Source organism: Vanellus vanellus (assembly GCF_965231255.1).
Source record: "Vanellus vanellus genome assembly, chromosome: 7".
NCBI lineage: Eukaryota > Metazoa > Chordata > Aves > Charadriiformes > Charadriidae > Vanellus > Vanellus vanellus.
Window position 1 is genome coordinate 10267557 of NC_138912.1, and position 21216 is coordinate 10288772.

General features: G+C 35.7%; 1 protein-coding gene across 1 annotated transcript in view; it reads right to left on the minus strand.

Moving 5' to 3' along the window:
- Positions 1-302: 302 nt before the first annotated feature.
- The window catches only part of NHLRC2 (NHL repeat containing 2), a gene marked incomplete at its 5' end in the record, with an annotated part of 31579 nt that continues 10665 nt past the window's right edge, over positions 303-21216 (minus strand). Inside the window, 8 exons of the mRNA XM_082486376.1 lie at positions 303-656; positions 3523-3748; positions 4862-5071; positions 6165-6287; positions 6745-6976; positions 7446-7545; positions 17447-17576; positions 19312-19433. Of these exons, the coding sequence (XP_082342502.1) occupies positions 391-656; positions 3523-3748; positions 4862-5071; positions 6165-6287; positions 6745-6976; positions 7446-7545; positions 17447-17576; positions 19312-19433 (1409 nt within the window). The 3' untranslated portion in view covers positions 303-390. The remainder of the gene's footprint in view (positions 657-3522; positions 3749-4861; positions 5072-6164; positions 6288-6744; positions 6977-7445; positions 7546-17446; positions 17577-19311; positions 19434-21216) is intronic.

A 21216-nucleotide genomic window follows, 5' to 3' on the forward strand; every position in this document is an offset into this window, starting at 1 on the left:
TAGTTCAAAATGATCTAGCTATTCTAACAGTATGTACAGTGCAAAGAACTTCTTACAGTAACATCACGAAGTAAGAGCAGCTCTTTCAAGAGGACTCTAAAAATTGTTGCTCGTTGCTTAGAATGGCATATGTCCAATATATTCACAATTGGCAACAGTCTAGAGTATTACAATATTATTGCTGCTACTGTAAAGAAAAGAAATGAGATTGTGATGATAAATTTTCATGTTAAGATGTACGGAACTCTACTTCGTTTTACCAAGTATATTATTTCTTAGCTTTGTCATAAGCTCAAGGACAATGAAAAAGAGAGAAACGTTATCTATTCATATCTTCTCCTACAGAAATGGCGGATAGTAAAATAAAGTATGAAATCAGCTGGCTTTGGGTTAGTTGGTTAAAAACGTGTGTATCAGTTCAACTTGGGTCAAGCTGCCTTGGTTTGTATTAGCTATCTGTAAAGGCTGACTGAATGAGATTCCTTTCATCATACAGGCACTGCTACCTTTGCTGCAATAGTAGAGGCACGCTTTGATAGCCAGGATAGCTTCAGCTGACAGACAGCTCATGGGCAACTGAAAGGGAATGAGAGTTTGACAGGAAACATCCTTTATTTCTCCAGACAGACACTGTCCTTGAAGCAACCAGGTATTATCTGTAAAAGAAGAACAAGTTTTATCATTAGGATGATAACACCATGTCTGAAGCCTACAGCAGACACTAATTTTACCTATATGACAACATGGACTTTCCTTCCACATGCAACATTAGGGGAAATTTCCTCCTTGATTTTTCCAGTTGTGAAAAAAAGAAAGAAAAAAAAAGAAGGAAAAGTAATTTACAAATGCTTCTTTAGCAATCATTTAAAGATGGAGAGATCCATAGCTTTGCTTCAGAACTATTGGTATATATAAGGTACATCTTACTTAAATACAATGGATCTGCAATTGTCCCTATACACTCTTAAGAAGATACTAAAATTTACTGTGAGATATGCAAGCACAACTCCTGAAATTAATGGGCTGCTATACATTTGTATCAGAGGTCTAATAGTCCAGGTAAGACAAATGCATAAAACTGCAGGTAAATTATGGCATTTCCAAACAGAACTGTTAGCTTTACAAGTGGGTTGCTGCAAATTAGCAATGTTCAGGCTGACTGTTAAAACAGAACTTGAGTTTCACATTTATTTAAATATTTAAGAGTATGTGAACTGAAAAAAGAACTGCACAATAAATGTATCTAGCTCATCACATTGTACTCTATTTTACCGTAAGTGAGATGGATGAAGTGCTCTTTTTGGCAGTTTTCTGAAAATACCTAAAAGTTGGCTCTAGAATTTATGAGCTTGAAATGACTTGTTGAGTTTAGGTTGCTCACATTCTCCAATTTTACTAACCCTTGAAGCTATCACATATATCTTTACTTCAAAAATATTTGGAGATTCTGTAGGCCAAAAAGTGTGCCGACTGTCCTGGAAATTGTCTATTTGTACTCCAAAAGCACAAACTGGGATGAAAAAGTACTTTAAATCATGAGGCATATAAACAAATTGCAGTGCCTGTGCAGCATTTGTTGACTGCTTTTAAAAGCAATCAACTTAATTAAGCTACCACATGGACACTTTGAAAGCTGGCCAACAAAAGACAAGTCAAAAGATGAGGGGATGTTTACTTTCAGATCAGTTTAACTGCATCTACAAGCAGGCATAACTATTGAGAAGCATTTATCATTGCAAAAGCCAATATGGCATGTAAATTCAGCCAGAGAACAATTACTAAAAATTAGTATAATTTTAAAATCTAGCAGCATTTCTAAAAATAAATCTTTTCCAATGCAGTGCAACAACTGAGGGAACACAACTGAAATATAAATGTTCTCTTTATTGCTTTCAAAAATCTATTGAAGGTGCAAATGATGCAATTTCAACATCAAAAACTTGACACAGAAACGAAGGAAAATGACATTCTAGGCTCTTCTTTTTTTAAAGCTGTTCAGCAACTCATTAAACAGTCATTTAAGCTTTCTGCTGCTCTATACTGGCTTAGTGGGTATCTTGTTCACTTCCTCCAAAAGGTAACAGTTCTCTGTACCATTCATCACTTTAGGGTGCCTAGAATCTAACAGAAAACATGTTTGTAAAGTTCAGAAATTTCTCACAGAGTCTGAATGCTAAGTGTCCTCCCTTCACCTTCATGAACACTAGTTTATGGTTCTACTTAGGCACACAGCACCTACTATAGGATACTGTCATATACTGACATTCCAGTGAGATAAAACATTTTCTCCTAGACCATAAATGTATTAAACTTAAAGCAAATGAGTCACACTTAAGTAACTCCATAACCAGGCAAAACCATTTCAATGCACAAAGAACATGAAAAAAATATGGGTTATTTTGTATATTGGCTTTCATATAGTACTTCCAAAGGCACAGACAGATTCTCCCTTTTGGGTACAGCTAGACCACTGGAAAGCACTGTATCCGAACACCCACTAATGGTCAGTCTGTGCAAGAAGGTGTTTCAGATAACCATGCTATTTTTGTACTGAAGAGAATTTTAGGGAACAGTCACATGGTCTATTCTACCAGTCATGTTATGGGCATAGTAATTTCCAGTGTAAGGAAGGCAACACTGGCTAGAATTAAACCATTCCAGTTGTACATCATGTGAACATGTTCCATGTGCTGTTTTAAAATACTTAAAGAGTTGAGAGGGAATAATTTAGGCTCAGGAAACTGCCATAACATGGAATAATGGAAGTATTATTATAATAATAGTATTTCCATTTCACAGTAACCAAGGTACATAGTGACTGAAAGAGTTGTCCAAGGTCACACAGGAAATCAGCAAAAGAACTTGCAAGAAAGGCCAATTATTTCTGCTGCCTTGACATACCAGAATTTACCTCTTATGTAAAAAAGTGTGCCTTATTACAGAAATATTCAAGCCGAAATAGGCAAATATGAATTATAACAAAGTAGGTTCAAAGTGGTTAGGTATAAATGCTCCTCAAACACTTTTTGGAAGAGACAAAAGCAAAAAAGAAGGACTCTCTTTCAGGATTATGCTTCAGCTTTACGGTGAGCTTTCTCCCAGAAACAGATGGTAGGGCTGGGATGATCTGTTCATGCAGAGCGGAGAGGGCAAGCATCTAAGGGGCAAAAAGCTTGACTGCTCTGTGACCAGTACCTTTTCAAGCCCTCACTGGCAGCTTGTTCCAAGAAAGTTAAAAAAAAAAAAAAATGCAGCATGTAGTAATTCAAGCAAAAAGCAGCCTATCAAGTGTTGTTGTTTTGTTGTTTTTTTTTTTTTTTTTTATCTTCCCACTCCAGCTGTTAAATGTATCAACTCTAAATAACATGTAGCACATCACAAGGTCGAATGGGAGCACAGGACTCGGAGAGACATTTTGGTTCATCAGACTGAGATCTGGTGTATTGCAGGCACATCATGATATAACCCACTTCATATCTTACCTACCCCTGTTCAACTGATAAAACAATACAGGCACTTTACCTTCTGCTGTGATAAACCAGGAATTGGGCGCTTCTTCATTCAGTTTTGAATCTGGAGGTAGAATCAACTTCAATAAAAACTGAATTGTCTGGCCAGGAGCTACAGTTAGTGAAGGAAGTTGAACGTTTGGTGCAGATTTAGACAGTTTTGGAAGGTTTGTTATTTTATCCTTTTGCACAGGCAGGTTATCTGGAACATCGCATGCTTCTGGATTCAGGATAGGCAACTATCAGTAGAAATCAAACAAAATATTTATTTTTGTTTGTACAGAAAGCAAACAGGCTTTCACAATACGATCACAGTTTCAAAGTTGACATGGACTGGGAAAACTAACACATGATAACATGACTATTGAACTAAAACTGTCTGACAGTGCAACGATACTACAAAGACAAAGAAAAAGGGAAGGACAAAACGATTTTTTTTTAATTAAAAAGATAAAACTGATGAATCCAAATAAAAATAGTATTTACTATTAAAATCATAAAATCCCCAACTACTTTAGAGTATCCACTACTGAAAGTATCCTTTTAATTTAAAAATTTTACAGTTGCATTATAATTTACTTTAAGTAAAATTTATCGGTATTTTCTTCTAATTTGGTGGTAAACTGCATGCTTCCCTAATAAAATCCAAGATTTAAACCATGTAGATCGCACAGTAAATGATAATTTCCCAGAAATGCCACCAACATGTTATATGATATGAAAATTTAAACACACATTAAGATTGTGTACTATTAAATGCAAGAAAAATACAAGACGACAGTTGGACCATTATGCCATGTATTCATGTATACATATATATGAAAACATTTAAGGCATAGTGCCCTTGTGAGATTGACTGCCTTCATGTTTATAAGCAAATACAGCAGTGCTCAATTATGACAATGGTTTTGATTTGACAACTTGGAAGCCCGGTACATATCCCACTTTAAGTCACTGACTTCCCAAAATCATCTCCTACGACTGAATTACAGGACTTGGTAATCTATTTCAACTTCCATTTGTTACAAAGGGATGTGCGAGTGCTCAAGAAATGCTTTTCATACTGAAAAAATGAGCTGTATTTTTTAATACCTCATGTTTATTATTCTTTTCTAGAGGATTGTCACTTTCTGTTTTCATGCAAAAGTTGCCTTTCCAAAGACTAACGCTTTCAACAACTGTGCTAACAGGCAATGTTCATTTGCCAAATCATCACAAAACATTCTGTGAATATAGCTACTGTACCCCAAAAGTTTATTAGCTATACGATTTTTACACTGCTTGCCAAAGTCTGTAATAGTAATATATATCAAGAAAAAACACTATCAGCCTGTTTAATAAGTATTACTTGCCATGGAGAGAATTTTTGTTTCCAAATCCAGCACTTTAATCTGATGATTATTTGTATCTGCAACATACATCAAGCGGCCATTTTCTTCAACACACAAACCTCCCGGTTCATTAAAAGTTGACTGCGTAAAGCTGGAACCAGTAATATTGCTTGCTTCTCCTGTGCCTGCCAGGGTAGCACAGTTCTTCATCTTGGGATCTACAACCTTAATCTAAGATAAACAAAGACACAAAAAATCTTATCTGAAAAAACCCACCAGGATTTAGAAGTTCTGCATTATCTTATGTCTCACATTTTCAGAAGGCAGCGCAAACTTTAAGTACCTTAGCTACCAAGCATGTGACCTAGAAGCTAAGTTAGCATACTTTACCAAATGACATCACCCATCTTTCCCTCTGCCATTCCCTGCTGGACTTTACTTCTTCCTTTAGACTTCATTCAGTGTTCTCTTTCATAATTTCTAAGGCACCTACCCCTCTGGTATAAAAGTAGGCTGAATGGCTTGTTTTTCTAATGTTTGTCAACTTCCTGGAAACATTTGCAAAATAATAAGAGCATAACATAACTGGCAGGCTAACTTCTATATTTTTTTTTCTCTAAAAATACATGAGGGGTTTTTTTCTTAAAGTAATAGCAAAAAGGTTTATAATGTTTTATACAATATCTGAAACAAAATTTCATTTTCTACATAAATTTCAATAAGCATTTAGTGTTATACACTTTATTTTTCAAATTAAAGCAAATTACTTTTCTTTTAATACATTTGATCAATGCACAGTTAACAACCTTCTAGACATGAAAGCTTATACAACATCACATAAGAACACTAACGCAAAACAATCTCTCTTGTCTCAGAGTTCCACGGAGTCAACCCACAATACTTCTCAAAACTTGGGTGGCTTTTTTAAGGGAAAAGCAAGTCCTCTTGTTCTCCCAGTTTTATCAAACCTGCACTACTCCTTACTAAGCACTCCTAGCTCTTTTGCTCTAGTTTAGCATCTTCCAAAGAAAGGGAAAGGGTCTTTAGTCTGTGTAACTTGGCACTTTAAATTCACCTTCCCCAAGGGACCACCATATCAACACAGCAGCATGTGATAGTGAAACAATGGTAAAGAGAAGGATGCATAAGGGAAGGAAGGAAAGAAAAAGAACCCACAAAAGAACTCATATTGTTTGTTTCCTCAGCTTAACCGAACCAAGCACAATCTTTGTATGTTCCTAATAATAATAGTTTGTAGTAGTAAAAATAGTTTGTAGTAGTAAAAATTGCAAAGCCTGTATATAACAAGCTACTATATGCTTACCTTATGATTATATGAATCTGCCACATACAGCAGTTTTCTTTTCTTGTCCCATGACACTCCTAAGGGATGTTGCAGCTTTGCATTTATGCCCGCTCCATCCACATCACCAAAGGCAAACAAATTCTGAAAAAGTATTTTATTAAATTAATACACTTGATTATTCAGTGTTGACATGAATTTAAATGACTGTAATTGAATGGAAATTCACTGACATAAAAAATAAAAAGTAAAGACAACTTAAAACCAAAGATACTGAAAACTGGGAAGTTTGGATGCTAACCATAGAAATGGAAACTCTCACATTAAAGTTATCAATATGAAACCACCTGGCTTTAATGACCACACAATGCTGAATCAAGTTGGCTATTTTAAAAATAAGTGAAGTAATTTGTTATCTGAGGAGCAAGAACCTGCACTACAATCTGAGCATCACAACCAGCACACATTTGCATTCCAAGCAGTGAAGTTAAGAAATTGATGGCCACGGAAACTGATTTACCCTCTCACCCCAAAAGTGGTTCCTCCAGGTCAGGCTTGAGGAATATTAGTAGGGCAGTGTGGGGAAGTTTGAACTGATTACCAATGGATCTCTCTCTCCTCCTACAAGGTGCTTCACTGCTCCGTCTTTCAGAGAGATGGTTCGCACAGTGCTGCTCTCGCTATCTGCTACAAAAAGGCAGTTCCATGGTTCCTCAGAAGCCAGAGAGAGACCCGAAGGCTGTGCAAAGCCTGCTTTATGTGGGTATGCATTGTTTCTGTTCTCTTCATTTCCACTCCCAGCGAATCGAAGGCAGACTCCTTTCTTTAAATCACTAAAGGAAAATAGTACCCAGGTTCAAGAATGAGCTTGAAATACTTCAGACATTATGTATAAACAGAAGCTACAGGACAAGCACTTGGGAGTTATAAAACCAACTGTACTGCAGCACAAGAAGTAGTCAATGCTTTTGTGCTAACTTTTATTTCACCTCAGTTTACCATTCATCAGTAGATAATACAGCAAATGCAATGAAAAGTAATATTCAATTATATGAATGCACCCTACGAAGTCATAAATTTATAGCAAAAGTAGCATCTTTCATTTCATCTAACAGATGTGGGAAAAAGCAGGCGGACTTTAAACACATGCCTTTTAAGTCTGAACAGAAGCAGAAAACTTCAAGCTTAGTACAGCTTGAGAAAAAATATTTTTACTGCAATGTGATTATCTCTCTCTTCAGGGTTTGAAAGCTGTTTATCAAAACAGACAGCAATTTTACACATCTCATTACAGCTGCTTACCTTCCCTTTGGTAGTTTTCCACCTTCCAACATCAGTGCCCATACCTGATGAGTGCCTGCCATTGCTATCCACAAAACACTGTCTTCCTGGGTCCCTGAAACTTTTAAAAATGGATGTATAAAAACAGATGAAAAAAAAAATAATCTTCAGGAATGTTTTCCAAAACAAAGAAATCAACAAACCAACCCTGCCACCCCCCACCCCCCCCACCAGCTCACCTTGTGCCACAGGGAAAAAATAAAACAACCATAGAGAAAAAGGAGGAGAGAGAGAATGTTTCTCATCTACCAAGATCTCTGCTATTTTTCTTCTGTACTCTTCCCAGGGATATAAAAATTGTGTTTTAAATATCTCTACCTGGTAAAGACAATACTTCAAATGGGAATTGCTCTTTGCAACACTTTGTATTTGGTCCATGTTTCACCCATTATTTTTGTATTCATACTGGCCAACAAATATGTACATATCTTTGCTAATCACGTTTTTTGGCGGGGTGAGTATATTTTTTTACTAAGCTAGTGACAAAATTAGATACTCCAAAAAACTACTGGCAGTTGTATACACATTTTGAGAGAAACAATAATGGCAGTACCTTTGTTACACTATGTACAGAGTACATAATGTTTTTAAGATAAGGGTAACTGATGCTTGGGTGCCATGTAGATTTACACTCTGCAGAGCAGCAACTGCTGTTTATTCAAAGATTAGATGTGATGTGGGCAGTTACTAATTTCCTCCTGCACTAACCATCCACTTTCCAAGTTGTACTCTCTATGCATACGTACCTGTGGTATCACAAATATGTAATCTCAAAGTATAACACTGCTATTCACCAATCCAAAAGTATAAAATTACACAAAGCTTGCCCAGATAATACTTCACTAATAAAATGATACAAATGGAAAAAGAAAAACATATAAGTGCTCTATAGCTTTAAATATATCACATTACAGCATAAGAAAGAAGGCATGAAGACAAGCTGCGAATGACCATTAAAAAAACTAACAAACTGAAATGAAATTTACTTATCTTAGCCTTTTCTGAAAATCTTAAGGAACAGAAAGTTGACATCTAACAATCACATTAAAATGGGGACAGTATTATCTTTCTAACACTGTACTAGTCTATACACATTGTATACAACTGTTCCATCTAGTCAGAGACAACATTAAAATGCTTTTCTAAATGTACGTATCAGGTATAGGGATAACTATTAGCCAGTCAACAGAAAAATACCTTCAAATTGCTCACAGAGACTTTTTATTTACATGAAATTATAAAACATGATGCTTCTCATAGCTGTTTCTGCAAATAATCTAATGGATACACCCCCTAACCCATCTCCCCCCCGAGTTTGGAGTTTCAAAATAAAAGCAATTATACACAAAATGCTTGCAAGCATTTTAAACCTGAGAAGTTAGTCCAAATCAATCTTCCTAAAATGAAATTACCATTCTTCCCCCAACTGAGATCCTGCTGTTGTTGTTCTCATCCTAAACCTTTCTTATATTACACACTGCAAGAGGGAAAAAATAGCATCCTTCTGCCTCCAGAAGCAATTTCCTCATACTGTGAGCCCTCTTCAGAGTAGTACTGGTATGATTTTAATGCCATTTATCTTCAGCCTTTTCTGTTTCCTGGATTGAGATCGCAGTGTTGGAAACTTGTATCAAAGGAACTCTGCTGACTCTCTCCTGCACCTCCATGTGGCTCCATGTTTGGACACTAGCTAGAGCTCCAAGAATAAAAGTCAAACTTCCAAAGAACCGAAAAGGTTTTAGTTGAGCAGGAAGGTTTTCAAAATGAGTTGGAAAACACGCTTTATGAGTGACCAGAGATGTTCCCAAAGTACTGACCATGCCCAAAACACCCCAATAAACAAACCCAAACCCCTACAGAATCACCTTTGATTAGAGCTTGTTTCTAAGAAATTTAAATTGAGAAAATTGGCCTATGAATTCATTTCACTGCTTCCGATATAGCACATGTTCAACTTCAGGGCTTTATGTTGCCATGATGCATATCTTGCACTTTTCAGATGCTACTATCTTGAGTACCCCAGAATGAAGAATGCTAAAATCACTTGCTATGCTGTGCAGTTCATTCTGAGGGATCTCAAAAAGTGCTCTGTTAATTATTTAGTATTCACTTCATCTACCAATGAAATGAAAGAGTAAGACTAGGACCGAGCACTTTAGAAAAATTATTCCGTTCTTCATCTATCCAATGCTCTAATTCCACACACTGAAAACTCCCTTGTGACAGCTATACGTTGAAAAATTGAAAAGGTTTCTTACTCTAATTCTGCACACTGAAAGGCTTATCAAATATGAGACAAAGGAGAAAATTATCAATATTAATTTCTAATTATACTGAATATGTAAGATCAATAGAGAGAAGATTCTTTCTTCAACTAGAGAACAAGACAGGAAAAATAAGTAAGAGCTCCATAACCATCATAAATTTTAATGCAACTTAAATGTTTTCTACTGGATGACAATTAGAACAAAGAGAATGGATGCAAGCATGGAAACAGCACAAGCATACTGACCTCTGGAAAATATGTCAGAACTTTCATAAGAAAATTTACACAAACCCAGAAAAGTAAAAACAATGCTTGTAGTTGCACAGCTGAGCTTTTTACGACACAGTGGTCCTCCACACTACAGAGTTTAATGCTTTATGTTCTGAAACAAAAGACAGAAAAACCACCTCTTTGACTATACAACAGTTTGTCACCATTGTCATCCTTGTACTGTTCTCACAAGACAAGGGGGCCAGGGAGAACCAGAATGCTAAAATTATGGTAATGCCATCGTTCTCATAACTCCTTATCATGCTTGAATGGAAAGAATTTATTTTTAAAGAATTTATTATAAAACAACATAAAAGAACAAAGAAATTCTTTTACATTTATTCAATTAAGTACCACATTCCAACCTATCTTGAGTGGGTTTGAAAATCCTGTGTTGTTTCTCCTTATTAGGGTATGCACTTTCTTATCTTTAGCTCTGCCTGTATCAAAGCAAAGTATGGCCTGCAAATGTGATATACTTAAGTTATAAAGATTCACTAATAATGAACTAGAGCTCTACATGCACTGGCTTTCCACATTATACGATGTTTCAGTGCTTGTCAAGTTCCTGAATCTGCCTCTGCTATAAATCTGTTCTTTAAGAAATCACAGTCCTGTTTGTACACATACTCAACTTTAAACGGTTCAGTAATACTGCTGACCATTAACTGTGAGTCAATCTGAATGCACAGAAAAGACTTTATTTTTGTACCAGCCAACAGCAATATCTGCTTGAAGAGATTCCATTCCCAGGACTACCCACACTTCCAGCTTCCCGGTCTGGGGACTGCATGCTTACTTCCAGTCTGAGAATCAAAAGCCCAGGAATCAAAATTATATTTTGTGGCTGGCACCACTGACATTTTCTAAACAGACTGAAGTTTGAAAACATTATTCCTGCCTACTAATTTTATTTTTAAAAAACGAAATAACAAGGAAGAAGTCTGTCGGTACGCTCATCCCCTGCAAAAACACAAGAGGAAAATAGGGCTATACAACACACCCTCTGGTTTACAGATAGGCACACTGCCTATGTGCACATGTGAATGCAAGTCTCGTCTTCACTTAAGGCAGTGGAAGTTTAGCAAATTAAATCCAAATCTGACTTACAGAACAACTACAGAATCATTGTTCTTCTTCAGTGAGACAGAGATAGCAAAGCCCCAAAGGAACTCTTTAGCACCCTAAGTCTGGACTGCTACCAGTACACATTATCCTTTTTGGAGGAGTAAAAATTAATTTTCTTTTTTTTTTCCCGTGCTACCTGGCACTGTTTGACATAGTGTTGCATCATGCAAACAGCATAACCCTTTATGAGACAAAATGCTTCTGGAATTTTCCTCCTTAGTTAACATACCTGCCCTCTCATCAAGGGAAATCCCTGGACGTAGATACCAAGGGGATGTCATACAATGGGAGATAAAAGTGAGTAAAATGATAACTATATTGAAATACTTTCTCTTTCTTTCCCAAGTTTTCTAACTCAGGCCTTCTGACTGTGATGGCAGTAAATACTTCAAAGAAAAATACAAAGTAGAAAAGCTAGCATTTGTTACCATGGAAGAACTAATTTAGATTATTTAGTGTTGGGATACATCACTGTAACTACAGGAAAACCTAAGTCTGGTTATGCATTTTATTCATTCTTATTTAAGCATAGCAAATGCATACACTTGAGGGTACTTCAGCACCACAGTCTCCCCTGACCCTCAACACCTACATTCCATATTCAAAACCACTTTCAACATCAAATGAGAACAGTTAAAAACTGTGTCTCATTCTGACCCCAGAACGCCTGACAAAGTCTCTGTAAAACTTGTTAAGGATGTTTATTTTCAGCCGCTCTGCATCTGAAATTTTGCATTAAAACCAGTATCTGATACCTGAACTAGTGTTTAGAAATCTGATTTGTAGTTGTAACTTCTTTATCACAAGCATACACATAATTCACAGAACAAGAATGTGGAACAAAGAGAATGAGAAATCATCATTCCAATATCTTTTTTTTTGGAGGGCATTTCAAGTCATGGACTTCCAAACGTTACTAAGTTTGGCATCTGTTAAGATGATAACTCTACTAATCCGAATGCTTCTTTTTACTGCAGAAAGTAATCATCATCATTCATTTTGTCAAGATGTAAAGAAGTCCAATTTACTAGAAAAGTAGACTGTCAAACTAAATTTTGTAGGATTACTGTTGAATATGCAGTCACAACTCCCATTACATTGTTATGTTAAGATTTTAGTCTCTGTATGTTTCTGTCAAAGGCCTGTTTATACAAAAATACTAATGTAAATGTTAATTTCTTGACGTGTTTCTATAGTGAACATATGCAATATTACTAATTTTTGTTGCTGTTATTATTCAGCAGTACCATAAACTCCGTAATTTCTTAGTTTTGGCTTGGAATACAGAATCAGAGCATTCAGTCAACAGTTGAACCAGGTTCCTGCAGAGAAAAAGTCTGTTGGGCTGATCACAGAAAAAGCTACTAGTTCAGAAAGTTTACCCCTCCTCAGTTTTCTCTCAAATGTTTAAAGGAAAAAAAAAAACAAAACGCCAGTTTAGGAAGACTGAAAGCTGGTGAAAGGGGTGACAGAACCCATATATAAGATAGTTAGGACATATGAAAACTTCAGTTAAATCTATTTGTCCCTCTCTTGATTCTGCCAACAGTACCAAGCTGGCTGAGCCACTCAGACAATATATAGAGGAAATCAGTGCACTTCAGAAGTCCTCCGAAAGCAAGACTTGCTTCACTGTAACTTCTTAATGTTGTATTTCTCAAAAGACTTTTTCTCCTTAAACCTGTCTTACACAGGAATGAAACCCTATAATAAGCCTTTCACTTTACTTCAGCCTTACTTTTAATGAAGAAGTTATTTTTTCTTTGAAATTTCAAATATTTTAAATAAAAATAATTATCATTTACAAGTAAATTGAGGCGGCCTTTTCCATTCCAAGTAAATCTACATTGATACATCACGCAGTCATATTACATATGCAACTTATGTTTAGACTAATTCAAATTTTGAGTTGTCCAGAAAAATGATTCCTAAATAATCCCTGATGATCACAAAAGCAGCTCTTCTATTTTCAGCTATTACCAAGGAAAATTCCTTTCACAGGACAGTGAAGGCTAGAGCCTCAGTGCCATTATGAGACCAGACTAGAAGGAAAAAGAAAAGTAACATGTAGAAAGCATACTTTCAAGATATAGACAGTTCAGACGTAAACAGTCCATACATGGTCTGAGCTCACCGAGGAAGTGTTAATTGCTTATTGCTGAAGTGATTATTGCTTTTTTTTTTTTTTTGTAAAATTAGGGTAGAATCACCATGAGTAATTCAGAAAAAAAAAAAAAAGTGTTTCCTCTGGAATACAGTGGTACTAAATAATCCTCTAGCAGAAACACAGAGAGGAAAAAAAATCCTACATACCTTTGCCTTTTAAGGGCTATAAAAATTGTACCAGTATGATAAGGTACTGTACTTTCATTTAAATAATATCTATGTAAAACCTAAATTGGCGTACAAATTTCCAACTATTTACTGAAAGCATGGTCTATACTGTACTTAGGAGTTTCCATAAATAGATTACAATCATGCAATTTAAGACCAGATTTTGGAATGTGAAATACCCTGTTATGTCACCAAGCACAGGTCATTGTCCTGTTCCTTCCAGCAAGAATGCAGCTATCAAGAACATTTCATGCTCAGATCAACTGTGCATTTAAGTATCACTTGCTTTCAACACTCACTGAATAAATATAGAAGGGGACAACAGAGGAAGCTAAAAAAGCACACAGTAATTTAATAATGTATTTTTAAACTGCTGGCCCTCCTCCTGTATTTCCTGCACAATCTATGTCAATGCAAATTTCAGCACCAACTTCAACAAAGCCAGAATTTAATCCGTGGAGTTCATTCAATAATTTTAAAGCGAGAGGTTAAAACACAAGCTCAGTGGCCACAACTAAAGAAATAAAAAAGATCACACGGAAGAATACTGTCTGCCTGAATTCTGGCATGTGTTTTGCCTCCGTTAACTCCCCTACCTTAAAGAGAGACATTAGTAACAGTCACTTAACCTCTTTGCCTCAGACTTCAGCATATGTATAAAATGGGGAAACAAAAGCCTATTATCTCATGGAAATACTATGAGGATGCTTAAAAGCATGCTACTTAGTAGTATCTGTTCTGAGTATTAACCCATCTGCACCCTCATAAACTTTTATTCTCAATATATTTAATTTCACAACAAACTATACATTAAAATTTTTAAACACAAACAATGAAGTCTTTTAATTAATCAATATATACTCAACTGTATGTAGGGGTAATCTCAAGAAATATAAATGATACAGCAAAAATATTTCTTTTAACAGGAACCTCTCCCTTTGAGACTTTGACAAAGATGAGTATAAGCTGTTCAATACTATCTAGTGTAGTACATAAACAGCTTAAACATTTAAACTTCTTTTTTTTTTTCTCCCTTTCATGTTGTGGATAGCATGGCTTTGGACATTAAAAGGAAACTCACAGAAGTATCACCTGTTTAAAAACTTTAAAATTCATAAACCTGTCTTCTGAAAATAATAAAAAAAAAAAAGTCTCTTATACACAGTTTAGGCTACACAGATGTAAGGAAAATGGGAAAGTATGATGCTATTTACCATATGCCAGGCCAGTTAACACAAAAGTCAAACTTAAGAAATTTGTAATAAAGAACCTAAGTTGTTGAAGTGTACATTACCTTCTGAAACTTGCACAGAGATACATATAGGCATATGTAAAAAATAGGTACTGCTGTGTGGACGGGAACAAAAGTAATTTTTGAAACTCTCATCTACTACTTCATCCATCCAAATGCACAAATAGCCACTGGCATACTGTTTTAATACACTGACAGCAGGGTATCTACTTGTAGGACTGCACACTGAGAATCACCATCGGAAGGCTGGGTCTCTGCCCAGGCCAGCGGAGATTTCCTACAAAACTCTGTTTTGCATGCATTTACTGAGTAACAAATGCATCCTATGATATACTGGAGAGTACCAGAAGATCCTGATAGGCTCCAGCAATTTGCAGTAACACTAAAACTTTGACAAACCCAGGTGCAGTGTTGACAAATTAGTTTGATGTCTGGCAACAAATTTAAAGAAGTCACTGCAGCTCATGACAGTATCTATGCTGTAAGACAAATGCACTGCAGACTACAAGACACAATCCTGGCTCCTAGTGCTCTGGGACACGCTCCTGATAGCATCTACTCAATATAACCCTCTGTTTTGACAACTCTCTCTGGTTGTAGTTTGCTAAAGAGTTTTATGTAGCTATTAGAGTAATTTACATTTTTCCTAGCTTACTTTACTCACACAAAACCCTATAAAAAAATCTTACAAAGAAATTGAAAGCCTTTCTCCCCCTTTTATCTATTTGGCCTATTACCCTCTCAAAGAAGGAATTTAAATTGATTTAATCTCTTCATAACTGACAGGTTATATGATATTTTGTAGAGATCTAAATAGACAATGGACTGGTAGGTTCTAATTGAATATGAAAAAAAATCTATACTGGTCTGAACAGAGTGCATTCAGAATATCTGATTTTTATGTAAACACTTACAAAAATTCAGCAGTGTTGAACAGTGCAGATGACTAATCCTCTACAGGTGACTAATTCAGTGATTACTATGTTTGTGTTGATAACAATCATATCAATTAACATTTAACAAGCAGAGCTCTCAAAAAGATATGAAGTATCAACAGATATATAACTACTGGCAGAAGCAAGCATCATGAAAAATGAGAAGTAAAATTATAGGATATTTTGAATAATTCTGTTAACCAGCTTAAGTTGCCGAAGCACCGAAGAGTTATTTGTCTCCCTCCCTCTGCTCATCTGCGAAACAGCTCTGTAATAACATCCCATGAAGATCAGCTCGATGGTTCAAGATACCTTGAAAACTTTACCACCTAGTCACATAACAGTCTACTGGTTCACAAAAAGGAAATCACCTTGAAAACTTTACCACCTAGTCACATAACAGTCTACTGGTTCACAAAAGGGAAATCAGATTGGATAAAATTCAGAAAAACTCATGTGTTCATTAATAGCAACCAACATCCATTGAGATTCTCTTTCAGGTACTTCTCCTTTCTCTTGCAAGTCAGATTCCATATGCTTAACACAGAACGTAAGGGTTATTAACAAAGCCTTTCAAAAAAGTGGGGGTTTTTTTGGTGGTATTGCTTGGTTTTGTTTTTTTTGTAGAAGACACTTTACCAAAAGTGTTAAATCTAAAAACTGATACCAGTTGCTTATTTAAGTAGTCAAGGCTGCTGGTGGTACACTGTCCATACTGAAAATATATTTGTACCAGAAGACTTCTATACAATCAGCATTTATGAACTAGCTTCACGTTCCCTTAAACTTAACTTGAATGTGTTTTCCTCCCTCATAACTGACTCAAGATTCTAACAAATGCTTCTAGGTCAGTAAAATGTTCTAATTTACTAATCTTGCAAAGCACCTCTAATTTAAAGATATCAGACTTAAATCATGCTACTTCCCCAACCCATTCATCTGCATTCAAGAAATTCCAATATTGGAAGTCAATTTTTATGCCTGCAATATTGACCTAAGGGTTTCATGCCACATTAGAGCACTGTTCTGACATTGTTAAGAAACTGGCATCTGCAACTCCTAAATTATATTAAAATGGAAACATGAGAAAAAAGAGTATCGACTCGCAGTTAATAACAGTTGAAATCATGGCAGTTACGTGACATGAAGCTCAGGTATGTGTTTAGTGCATCAGGAAAGAAAGCTACTTAAACCCTCAGAAGCTGATTCTTGCATCCTATTATGTAAAGATTTAATTTTTACCCCCTGATGCTTGCAAAGTTTTTTCAGAGGTATTCCCTCATATCTGATTGACTCTATCATGATTCTGAATCTAATGATTTTACATCACCTAAACAGGAAGAAAGAGAGGTCCGCAACTAAACTTATTGTTATTTCCTAAACTCAAATATTTACAAGTAGTCAGACACATCTGTATAGTCAAGGAAAGGAACTTCTAGTACAATGCCACTTCCTGTAAAATGTAGCTGCTTCTTAAGTGATCCTGGAATAAAGCACTGGCCTAACAAAAGCAATCACAATTTCCTTCTGTATTTGGACCCAGTAACTACATAACTCGCTACAAAAGAATTTTTCTTCACATCAAGGTCACATTTTTTCAGGATCCAAAGCAGAACTGCAGTTATCACTTGCAAATGAAACCACTGTTTTTTAGTCTCAGTTGTAAAGTATGTCTTCACTTTTTCACATCTCAGATTATTACCCAAACAGGAAAACATTTAGCAAACAGTCATGCATGTGTAAATATGAGATGTTAAAAGCTCAACTGATACAATACTTGAATTTCCAAAGACCACATCCCACGGAGAGCTGATAGGCTGTTCTTCTCCTTTTGCTCCGCCTTCCTTATCAACACCTTGTATCCCAATGCCCGCTACAGTGGTCACCATCTCTAATTCTAGGTCAATCTATGGGAAACAAAATTATACACACTAAATGCAAAGCATTAACTTGACTGAAATCACAGATAATTTGAGCTAGATGTCAAAACCAGAGAGTTTTCACTGACAAATTAAAAAAAAAATCCTAACAAATTTCAGGTATTTGTTTATGTAGGAAAATAATTTTACTGCAATGCTTGCTGATGTTGGAGAGGTGGGGAGGGGGAAGCAGTGGGCAGCAGAAAAACCATGTGCCTGGAATTTTCTTCCACATGCAACAAAAAATAACACTGCTCTGTCAAGGTTTGCTCAGCAGTTGTAGAAGAAAGCATCACAATTTTCTAGAGAAATACTCAGACAATGGATGAGGATGTTTTATTTTAAACTTCTATAGGAATATGACATAAAAATTCAGATACTCTAACAGTATCTCCCATCTCTGTATAAAATAATCTGAACAAAGCAAATTATTTTTGCTGTTTATTTCATGCCCTAGAGAAAAAAAACATGTTTTCATTTCTGCAACCTAAACCCCTTTATTTTTCATTTTCTCAGTGACTTCCAATACTTCTCATTAATTTATTGTGATGATCACATAAAAAGGGAGTCTTTCACGTGTAGCATCTTCTAACATGTGTACGAGCACACACATTCCTTTTGCAAGGCCCATGGCCTGCACAAACATTTGAAAGCATGTCCTGTAGCTGTTGTATTACTTTAATTCTTGGATACCCTCATGGCACATTTAGATGAAAGGGAACAGCTAATTATCATGAAAAATGCTGAAGCAGTATGATACAGATCTTCAGATGTTTCTGTGCTTTCGCTGCTACCTGCAACACTTAATCTCCTGATGATGAATATTAGTAAAATGAGGACCCTGGAGCAATCTACTCATTTTTAGTAACAATGTTTCTTTACCAATAGGGAGCCTTGGTCCTTTCCAGAACAAAACCTGGCAGCCCCCTACAATGAATACAGTGCAGGGAGTTTGTGGACCAGTGTTTTGAAATGAAACACAGAATGAATCTACTTAACAGTACAAAGTCACCTGAAACTGAGTAAGGATGTATCTCCTCTGATCATGAATCAGACACATTGGTGAAGATCTGAGTACAAGATCTTCTGAGATGCATAAAACACTTTTAATAATAAGGTAATACTCTATTGCTTCAACAAACTTAACTTCTGATTATTCTAAATCTGACCTAGACAAATATAAGATCCAATGACAATATATATATAGTAACACACTACATGCTAAAACCTTGCAAGTGTTTCATCAAAACAATCCACATAAAGCCAATTCCGAAATTAAAGCAGTTACCCATACTTTAGAGATGCAAACAGCTAACAAAAGTTTAGATATTCAGAGAACCAGAGTAGTACAATAACTTTAGATAAGAATCTGATTAACTTTAAATAAGAATCTGACACTACAGGAAGTGAAACAAAAACAACTTTTGCTTCCAGTACTAAGAATAGATGTTTCTCACGAGAGGAAAGTAAGAGTCACTAAGGGAAAAAAAAATAAAATCAGTTACGCTAGAACAAGTAGCACATATCATCTTCATTTGAAAGGAAGCACAAAAGTATATGTAGCCCTTCAAAAAACAAACTGCACAAAGCATTTATTTATAAGCTATTGGGTCAAATTTCCTTCCCAATCTTGAGGGTATTTGGAGTTATTAATCTGGTGTAAATTTTCATCATCTAAGTAGAATAAGAGATTACATTTTGAACAGCCTTATGGAAAATTTACCTTTCTAATTAGGTGATTTTCTGTATCAGCTACATAAATAACATTATTTTTTATAGCGATCCCTTGTGGTGAGTTGAAAGCTGCCTCTGAAAATCTTCCATCTCTCCTTCCACTGTTTGGACCTATAAATGAAACAAAGCAAACTCAAAAGTAATTTTAGAAGAAAAACCCTTAAAAATAAAGTGCAAACATTTAAACCCGTAAAAGAATTACATATTCTAAGAAATGTTTTCACAGCACCTTGTACAGTTTACATTATTAATACTTTGTGTAGTCTCGTTTTAATCGCTGTGCTATGTAATTACAATATTAAGTTTTGAACTCATTCTCCACAAGTTCTCTGCTACTTAAAGCTCATCTTCCACAGAGAAGTCTTAATAGGGGTCTAAATTGCTCCTGTTCCCTTGCACTAGAGGCCAACAGCAACAACAGAAGACAAAAATAAAAAATTACATCTTTTTTTTACTCCCAACTACATCAAAGCAAGCCAGCAGGAAAAACTTTAAATTCCAAAACTCAATTCCCTTTCAATGGTTTAGATTTTGGTGTAATCACAAATGAAACTAGTATTTGACTAGCAGCATTTTCTCATTAATAATAATAATTAGGAAAAAGATGACATGAAACTAACTACATAAAAGAACAGTGAGAATGATGGAGTGACAGTCTTCTGCACAGAACAATCAAGAAATAGAAAGGAACATGACCTGAATATAACAGTACAAAGGTAAGCATCGTATTTCAGAGGGAGTAACATTTAAAGTGCATTAGCAGTATGTGTCAGCAGAAGACATTTAGATACGTGTTATGCGTGCATCATGATTTATGATTCAAATATAGTAATTTCAACCTTTGTGCATGCTCACATTCATTACTGTATTATCAACTTCATTACACTATTTTCTGCCCACTGAATCATTCCACTGAATCACTGAAATACGCAAAACTTTTACAACCTACTGTCAGAAGATAATTTAGACCTTAACAGACATGAAGCACTGAGGTGCTGGTGTGTCAGATTCCAGTAGTTTCCCTTGGTAAGCGTTAGGGTGCACATCCCCAGGGAAGGGAATAGCACAGAGTGCCCAAGGAAGGAGGGGTACCAGTTCAGAGGTTATGGCACTTCTCTCTGAATTGCTGCTTAATGACTATCCCAGAAGACTAAAGGTTACCTTGTCAGCAGAGACTTCATCTCACATATCAAAGAGAATTTGATATAATAGAATTTTGTCACAAGAAATCCTGTTTGTACTTCCCATTAGAGAAGTGTATTAAGACGAATGCCTTTATCAGGTTAACTTGGATAATTACTCTGTCTATCCAATGCACTGTTACTTCAAATAGCAAGAGATTTTCTTCCTTTATTTAAAAAGCAGTGCCACTGGTACTTTTATGAGGTTTGCAGGATCCTGCCATGGGACAGGCATTAGTAAATTTACTAATTAGTAAATTAGACTAAGTAATATAGGACAAATCAGCATACAGGTCCGGATTCTGAGACATAAATGAACCGTTGTTTTCAATGATTTGGGGGTTCAAACACTTCCTAAATCTGTCTATTAGGGCTGCTCATAGATGGACTGTCCTAATAGCTATGTACTTGGTGCATTCAGATTTAACTCTGACCGCTGTAACAGATTTAAAAAAAAAAAAAGAACAATTCTGAATGTTTCATTTATGAAAGAGTAAAGCATACAAAGAGTGTGCAAGCTCACTACATTTTCTTGATTTGCATTGTAAAGCAAATAGCAATTTTACAAAACCAGATTATTTTTTTAAAGCAGAAATGTTACTAATATAAACTTTGTAACAAATGTAACTAAATTTAAAATACTTTCACTATTTTCAAAACTTGATTATAAGTTACACCTCAATTTTGGTAAGAACACAGGCTTTTTCATATAC